The sequence below is a fragment of the Chaetura pelagica genome, unplaced genomic scaffold (genome assembly GCF_000747805.2).
Source record: "Chaetura pelagica isolate M959 unplaced genomic scaffold, ChaPel_1.0 scaffold177, whole genome shotgun sequence".
Lineage (NCBI taxonomy): Eukaryota > Metazoa > Chordata > Aves > Apodiformes > Apodidae > Chaetura > Chaetura pelagica.
In genome coordinates, this window is record NW_009953803.1 from 1,649,396 (window position 1) to 1,658,541 (window position 9,146).

The 9,146-nt window shown below is 45.0% G+C and overlaps 1 protein-coding gene across 1 annotated transcript in view; it reads right to left on the bottom strand.

The window, feature by feature from the left end:
* Nucleotides 1-4,243: 4,243 nt before the first annotated feature.
* Nucleotides 4,244-9,146, bottom strand: part of LARS (leucyl-tRNA synthetase) — a 24,182-nt gene continuing 19,279 nt past the window's right edge. The window contains exons 32-35 of the mRNA XM_010001248.1: nt 7,850-7,954; nt 7,259-7,354; nt 6,202-6,334; nt 4,244-4,537 (exon numbers count right to left, since the gene is read on the bottom strand). Of these exons, the coding sequence (XP_009999550.1) occupies nt 4,332-4,537; nt 6,202-6,334; nt 7,259-7,354; nt 7,850-7,954 (540 nt within the window). The 3' untranslated portion in view covers nt 4,244-4,331. The remainder of the gene's footprint in view (nt 4,538-6,201; nt 6,335-7,258; nt 7,355-7,849; nt 7,955-9,146) is intronic.

Sequence of the window (9,146 nt, forward strand, 5' to 3'; positions counted from 1 at the left end):
GGGGGCTGAGCCCCCCGGCCCGCGCTGCCCCCCCAGCCCGGCTGCTTCGCCCCTCGGTTCTTGGGGCCCTGCAAACCCCTGGGCCCCCAGACATCCCAGCAGGGAGCGTTACAAACCTCCCTCCCTCAGATAAACAGCCCAGCTCCCGGGGAGCTCTCAGAACAAACCCCCGGGAACGGTTCGGAGGCTCCGAAGTGCCCGGTGCCTGTGGATGGAACTCGCGTCCTTAATGCGAACGAGCAGGGAGGGTTTTCTCCTCCTGACACATCCTGAGAGACATAAAAGAAACCTGGAAGAAAGTAACGTGACCCCTGCCCAAATCAAAAGAAAAAAAAGACACAAAACCCCCATCTGCTACTGAAGAAATAAATCACCAAAAGGAACGTAATTTCTTCCTATTAGACACATCTCGGCTTCGGGGATCAGAAATTACCCCACAGCCACCACTGAAAGGTCAGGGGAGCAACAGCTGAGCCCCCTTTATGCCACGGATGAGATGCACGTTTTCCTCCTGGCAGCTGTGGGTGCCTGGAGTTGAGCTCTGCCCCCAGACCCAGCTCACAGGGGGGTCACAGCCCCCAGGGGGTCACAGCCCCCCAGGGCACACACCAGGGGCTGCCAGGGCAGCTGGGGTGGGCACTGCCCTGCCCCTTGCACGGGGGTTTCTGCTGCTCCTCACTTCAGTGGAAAACAATTCAGCAAGGTCACAAAAGCCTCTGACACAAAAAGGCACTGTTGAAGAATAACTATTTCTGCTTTAAACAAATTATAGATTCTGGATACTTTGCGGGTGCCACAGAGTCAGTAATTCTCTCTTCTGCCAGCAAAGCCTGGAGGGATTAATAAACTGCTTTGAACTGAATTCCTGAGGAAGAGGAGCCCTACCCAAGTCTCACTGCAGAGAGATATTTTACAGTGCAATATGCAACAGAGAGCATTCATTTCTCATCAGCTACATGGCTTCTATATTGATTCATTTTTATATACACCAGATTATTTATAGCAATAACCAAGGATGGGGCTCCAAACCCTGCTTCTTATTTGAGACCCAAAAGAAGAGAAGTCTTGTCCTCAGGCCTTACCCAGGAATGACAGGACCTCAGAGACACCCATCCTGTCAGCATCCAGCCAGGCATGGAACCAGCCACCTGGGAGCAGGGCAGTGACACCACTGAGCAGTCACACAGCTCTGTGACACAGCTCTGCACTGCTCCCCAACCTGGCAGCAGGAGGCTCCCAAACTGAAGCACTGGGCTGAACTGGATTTGAGGGAGCCAAATCCCATGGATAAGAGGTGCAGCTGTAGCACGTCTGTGAAGAAGCTAGGAGCTCCTGCAAAGAGCTTTCCACACTCACACACCCCAAACCCACCCGTGAGGAAAGCAGGCCCAGTGCTGTGCCAGGCCAGGGGAGATCTAACTCATTAGGGGTTATGGTTTGTTTTTGAAATGAGACAAATGTGCCTGCAGAGCAGGCACAGGACAGGAGCAGGTTTCATGGGGCCATGGTCACCCATCGCTGCCTCCTCCATGGGGGGTCCTGGCTGGACAGAAACAGGATCAATTTGATCCAAACCAGCATGTGCTGGGAGAGGCAGCAGAACAGCAGCACGGAGCTGAACTCCTGTCTCTTGGGAAAGCACCTCAGGGAGCAGCAAGGCTGCTTTCTGTCTCCATCTGCCATGGTCGTGCAGGGCTGCACATTAGGGGAGGCAGCTGCTGGCACCTGCTCTTCCTCTGGGCTGTTCCAAATTATTTCAACTGCATTCTGTAAGAAACATGATTTATGCTTCACAGTGTTTTGGGTAAAAGTATCCACGTGTTCTGAAGAAAGAAAACCTGAAGGGCATAGAATGCCAAGGAAACATCCTATGGTGCTATGGCTGGAGACTAGAAGAGCCAGGAAACAACAGCAACAACCTTGTTCTTCATTCTTACATATCTTCATGTACTTAAACTGGATCAGTTAAAAGGTTCCCTTTCCAGATTTCTCCAACCAAAATAATAACAGAAAGACTAGTAAGGCCAGAAATTCATCGATAACATGAGAAACCAAATACCAAGAAAGCCTCTATCCTGTTACTAGCTTTTATTTAGAATACCCATGTCCCAGCGCAGCAGAGACATCTTCTGGAAGCCAACAAACCACTGCAGACAAAAATTCTAGCTCCATCTCACTCATGGTCAGTTCGGCCGATTCACTTAAACACCAAGACTGCAAGAAATACCACAGCTGTTTAACTTGCCCCTCACATCAGAAAATAAAAATAGAACATACAGATCCTCACTTGGGAACCAGCTCCCCCAGACATCTGTGGGAAACTCTTTGCTTTCAGGACAGTTCCTGAAGGGAAGAAAACCCACAGATTATCAGAGTGAGGCAGCAGTACTTACTGTTGTAAAACTCTGAACTAATTTTTGGCTGCTCAGATTATCTGGCTGCTGCTTCATCAATATATTAGATTTTTATTGCCATAATCCCTGCTTTTTGGAACCAATAAAACTGCTTTTGTACAGGGAAATTAAGGTGACCCTTCCAATTAGCTCAGCTCATCTGCTTTGAGCAGCTCATAGTGGAGCCCTGGTGATCAGAACACACGTAGGTGGAAGATCATCCACTGGTGAGTTCCAAGGAGAAGTGGGAGGGCTCCAGCTCCACAGGGCCTCACCTCTGCTCTCCTGCATCCAGAGCATCAGCTTTCCCTTCTGGAGATACCACAGTGAATCTTGCATCTGCTTCAGCCTATTTGGAAACCCCAAACCCTTCCCTTGTCTGACAGAGACCTTTGCTCGCAGCATTGAGCCAGATTTGCTGGGAGTCAGCAAACCAGGGACCTCTTTTCCTGAGCACACACCTCCCTCCCCACCTGGAATCTTCGATGAGAAGTATGAGAAGTGGCACTGCATGTGTGCACCAGGGCTTGTTTTTCCCCTTCAGAAGGGAATTCAGACCATGCACAAGCAAAACCTTGAGCAAAATCCCAGTCCTGCTGGAGCAGTGGAGGGATGTGACTGGTGGACACTGCACCCAGGGCTCTGCTCTGTGCCCCCCAGACCAGAGCACCATGGGACAAACTCCCCTGCAGATCCAGCACACAGGCACCTCCACCCACCACACAGATTCCTCTTGCTTGTTGGTGTTCGAGGAACTTAAAAGGCCCATCGGGGTTAGGGCTGTCAAAAGTTCTTCTCCCAAGCACGTACAGCAGCAGGACCACAGGGCCTTAACCCTCCCACCAGCCTGTCCCCAGCACCAGAACTGCCCTGGACTGTGGAACCACCTTTTTCTCATGATAAGAGTTTGTCCAAGTGTTTGCTTAGCAGTACCAAGGAGGAGCAACAGCAAAGGAAACTGCTATTGCATCTGTAGAGCCACAAACCAACCTGCCTGAGGGGCAGGCAGGGGCACACCCAGCCAGCAGCACTCCCTGCTCCCTGCCACAGCCCTGGGCTCCAGCAGGGCTCCTTCCTCTCACACCATGACCTGTCATCAGGGGAAGTTCGAAGGGGAAGCCATGGGGAGCAACCAGAATTGTGAAACTGCTGAGGAGCAATGGTGCAGAACACAGTGTGCTGTCCTCACCAGCTGCCTCCTCAGGCTGCAGAGCCCTGCAGGTGTTGATCCATGGCTCAACAAAGGGAACACACAGCTGGAGAGGGACCTGCAGTCACCAAAAAACATCTAAGAATCTAAGAAAAGAACACTCAACCTTCCCACTTAAAATTGATTTACGAATAGTTTTATGGAAGAATAAGAAAGGAAAAGTCAGTCTTTAAGCAGTGTTTGCTACAGGTGGTCCCATTTTAAGTGCTGAGCAGCACAGACACATTCACCTTTAACTCTTGCTGAATTGCTCCTCAGTGTCCAGTTCCTCCTGACCTGCTCATCTGTGTCAGTGTCCTAAAAGTGTTCAGTCACCTGGGTCATTGAAAAGTAAAACACACAGGTGTGCAAGCAGCTTTTTCCCCTCTATTACAGGAGACTTACAAACAACTTCTCTACCCAGATCCTAGTCTATTTAGGACACAGAAGAATTCTGAGGGTGGTTCTCTAGTTTGCTTCTGAAAACACTGGCCAGAGCTGAAAAGGAAGATCCACCATGTCAGGATTGAGGATACCAGTTTCTTTTCAAGAAAAGCCAAAGGACCAGAGGAAAATAATTTTATTCTATCCACATTTAAAAGAGTAGGAGTGATCTTGCATGCAAAATTAGGCTGCTTTGAGTGGGCTTTTATATATATATAGAACAAATTCTCATCTTTGCCCATTACAGATGATTTCAAGTCACTCTGTGAACTCTCTCTCTGCCAGGGATCAAGCCATGGGCCAGTTTAATGCACCAGGTAAACAATCGTGTCACCAATATCCTTGGTCAGGCCATTCTCAGTGATGTGGACACGTTTCTCCTCCAGGTCAATGTGGAAGGTGCTCTGCTCCAGAATTGGGGTTTTCTCTGCTTCTTCCTTGCCAAGGACTGGGACACGGCGTGGGCCAAGCACGGGATCATCAAACCTCATCAGCTTCACTTTAGAGAGATCTGCAGAGAGGAGACTGGCTAGTCAGGCTGTGGGAGCTGCACACAAGCTGAATCAACTGAATTAATCAACTGAGTTAATCAAAACAACAATAATTGATACTTTAAAATATCTGATCCAAGGAAACACATTCTCTCAGGAATATCATTCATATTAAGATTTACACCCACCACAAAGATGTTATTTGGTCTCCACACACATGTTACCAGCAGAAAGAGGGATAAACCACACAAATACCAACTGCCAAGACCACAGCAAGCACCAAATTGGCCTTATCTGGTTTTGGGGCAGCTCTGAGCAACTGAACAGCTACAGAATCATTTTCTAAGGAATTAATTTCAGAGACTGGGAGAAAGGGGAAGGTGAGAGCTGTTTTAAATACTATTCCCTATTAAAAACCACACTAATAAAAGACTGCTAAGCAGACAAAAAAAAAAACAAATCTCTAGGAAGCCTGGGATCTTTCTGCCAAGCCTCCCTCCAAGTACAACCTTCTATCTCTTGAGCTCCAACAGGACAGTGACACCTTCTGGAAAAGGCAGAGTGAGAAAGAGTCCCTGCATAACCTTGCTTGGTTCCAATTATTTCAAACCAAGCCCCAGCAGGAGACCAGTGGACAGACACAGTTCTGTGCAGACAGTGCACTGCCTCACCCTCCATCACACACCCCTCCAAGCAGCACCAGTGTGGAGCTGCCTGCTCTACAGAGAGACATGAAGATAAACACAAGCTGTTGAAAGACACAGCAAGAAAAAATTGCTCTGCTGTCACAAGCTTTTGGAGGCCCAGTTTTCCTTTTATACCCAGCTCAGGGTGTTTCAGATTTGTTTGATTCTTAATTCCTGCATTCTTCAAGACAAACACAGCTGCTGCTTCTCCAAGGAAGCTTTTTTCTTTCGTTATGCTGGCCAGAAACTTAATGTCTCTTTCAGTGATGTCTAACATGAAATTTTATCATGCTATTCTGTGTTTTCTTAAAATATCTTCCCAAACAGGTGGAGAAATGAAGAATACTAAAAATGCAAACAAGTAGGCTGGAAAAAAATGTGCTTATTTCCAAGAAAAACTGAGGGAAAGCAGCCACACTGAAATGTCACTGATTACAGAGACCACCTTTAGCCTGTCAAGATACCACAAAATATTAACTAGTTCCTGTGGAGGTGGCTAGTTCAACTTGGCATAAACAATGGTAACTGACAGGCTACTGCATAATTCTTCAGTAATCCCAATCCTATTTGAAGAGACAGTTTTCCATTATGAACTGGGACAGAAGTTACCAGGAACCAATGTGGCAACTTACATAAATTCAACTCTGACTAAATAGGAAATTAAATTGGGTAAAGTTTTTTACAGCTCTGGGCTCCAAAAACAAGTGGCAGAAGCTGCTTATAACAAGTGAGGGACTCTTTTGGAAATTCAAAGCAAAAGGGGAAATATTACCCATATTAATCTCTGGCTGGAACAGGGTTTTGGTGTACCCTGTGGCAGAACAAAAGACCCACAGAAAAACCTATTTGCAGATTCTCTCTTTTCTTGTTCACTCAGACACAAAACTCCTTGCTCCTTTCTAAGCATCCATGACAGCAGCTTTGCCTCCACTTCATTCCTGGAAACATTAATCTAATTAATCAGGTGTGATGACTGTATAGCTGTGCTAGGATTTTACCTTTGATTCCTCTGTCCATCTTCATTAAGCGTCTGATCACTGTCTCTCTATTGTCTCCTTGCCTGATTTCAATTTTTGTAGAGAAGTGGCCATTTGAGGGTTGAGGGTTCACCAGAAATACAGACACGCTGGGCTGTGGGACAGTTAACAGAACATTGAAGGAGAATCTGTATTTGTGATCAAAGCCTCAGAGGAAACATGGAACTAAACCCATCATCATCTATAACCAAACATTCTGGGTGGGTAAACTTCCTTTAGAAACACTGCCTGCCAGTGGCACTAGACAAGCATCCTCACTGCTCCTCACAGCAGAAGGCACAACAGACACTTCTCAGGACCTTGTTTAGGGACATGGATCAACGTTTCACTGCTGAGAAGTATCAGAGCTAGAAATACACACACACGACAGCCCTGGTGGCAGCTCCACTGACCTCCCAAGACCCCAAGACACAGCTGTAGGGAGACTTCTTATTAGCCACTTATTAGCCCATTATGAACTAATGGATAAACATAGCAAGTATTAAAAAACACTTTAGGATTCAGCAAACAAGTAATACCAAGTTTCACATGGAAATGTATAATGCCTTAAAAACAACCATAATAAGAAACATAACTCCTAAATAACAAGTGAGATTCAGCCATACTGGCACAAAATCTACTCAGCCCAAAAACAGAGACTTATGTTTTAACTAGAATACATTCTACCTTACATAAAGGGTGGTAGTTGAGGCATCTGGCTGAAAGACAAATACAAGAACATGCTAATGCTCAGGTCACCCATTTCTAACAGTTTTGAGGCCAAATCAGTAAATTGTGCTGACTAGAAGGGCCTTAAAGGTAAGTAACAACCACAGACACATTTAGGGCTGTATACAGAAGAAAAAAAAAAAAAAAAGTGTTCTGAAGGGATGTTAGATCAAAGACAAAAAAACCCAATGTTCATGTATGATTCCAGTTTTTAAATGGCATATTTGCATTTTTTGTTGGTTTTTGTTTGGTTGGTTTTGGGTTTTTTTTTAAGTTTTCATACTTCTACTATCTGAATTTCTGATTTTACCTCAGTTCTGAATATGGAGAATGGTTTTCCAGGACAGCAGTCTTCTTTTATTTTATCTTCAGCTTCTGATGCAAACTTCACTTCAATGTGATCCAGCTTAAAAAAAAAAAGAAAAAAAAATAGGGAGGGAAATAAACAGGAGTTTAATCATTGAGGCTTTCCAGTACCTAAAGGGGCTACAGGAAAGCTGGGAAGGGAGTCTTTGTAAGACATGGAGTGATACAATGAGGGATAATGGCTTTAAACTGGAAGACGGGAGATTTAGGTAAGACATTAGGAAAAAATTCTTTGCTCTGGCCCAGGTTGCCCAGGGAAGCTGTGGCTGCCCCATCCCTGGCAGTGTTGAAGGGCAGGTTGGATGGGGCTTGGAGCAGCCTGGGCTGGTGGGAGGTGTCCCTGCCCATGGCAGATTGATACACTTATATTTCACAATTTAAACAGCAAGACAGAAATACAGAAAGTTGATAGAAAACTATTACATGAGAACATACAAACACAAGTTGATGTAAACAGGCTTAGAGCCTTAGGAAAGCCTGTCCTTCAGCTATCCCAACAGAAACCAAGAAATGAATATGCCAAGTGTACACCAACCTCCAGAGAATTTGTCAGATAGACAATGTTCTCCATGAGCACTGCACGTTCATCAAATTCCAGTTCCAGATCAAGAACACGTGAACCATTCCTCTCCAGATTTTCCTGTCGGAGGAAAAAATAAAGAATTAAAACCCTCTAAATGCTGCAAGTAAAATGATGCTTCAAAATGGCAAACTGTCTCCATTAGTCACGTCAAGAATAGGCTTTAAATATGAGAGTTCTCTGCTGGCACAACACGCTAACGTAGGAGCAATAATTTTCTCATAATAGGGCTTCTTCTACAGGGAGTTGGTGACACTGATGGGAGGAGTAAGAGCAATTAGAACACATCTTTAATATAGAATTGAAAAAGTGTTTGACATTCACAGTTATTTATAACCCCTACTTCATGTGCAGATTGAGAATTCACAAAATAAGTCAGCATTTCAGTGGTATTTCACAGCAGGAAATTCAGTCTTATGACCTAGTTTAAAATAAAGCAGAAGCAACTGGACATGTTCACAGCAGTTGTAAAACAAGTTCTCTGCAGGGAAATAATACCTACTTTATATGTTAACATAAAAGCAGCTTAATTAGTCCAGAAAGCCAACAGCAACAGTCACAAGAGACAAAATATTCAAGGCAATATAAAAAACACGTGAATTTTTTTTCCTACTAAAACAGGACTTCCTCTTCAGAACTTAATCTGTCCCTCCTTGCTTTCATATGCTGAGCCAGCTGTCTCCTTTGAAGCTCTGCTTTGCCAGACTCAGCATGGTTGTGGTTTCCTGCTTTCCTTGTCAGTTTAATGTGAAAGATTCCCTCCATTAACACTGAATTGCTTCCCTTTGTAAATCACAGAGTTTCTTCTCCTCTTAAGCTCTCCTCTGGCCAACAGGAAGCAAAAGCAGAAATGCTCCAAATGCTGTGTACTGGAATTGCTGAGTAATTGGTTTCACAGGAAAACACACTGATCTGGGGGGTCTAAGTTCAGATGTTTCTATGTCTTTCCATGAAATTGTTTACTGCACTTTAAAAGTGACAAGATGGACTACTGGGTAAGTCCTGACTGGGGTGCACCAGGATCACCAACTGCTGCCAGATAAGGATATCAAAAACCAGGAATGTTTCAGGCCTAACACACCTGTGGGACTGACAGCTTGCAAAACACACACACTACCAAGTCTCAATAAGACCTTTAGTTCACCTGGGCCAATTAAAGTAGAGACATTTTTGTTATATCTTTCCTCCAGAGATGTCAAAGAAGTTTGTAAATAAAAACATAAAGCTGCCAAACAAGCAAGGGGTAGGAAAA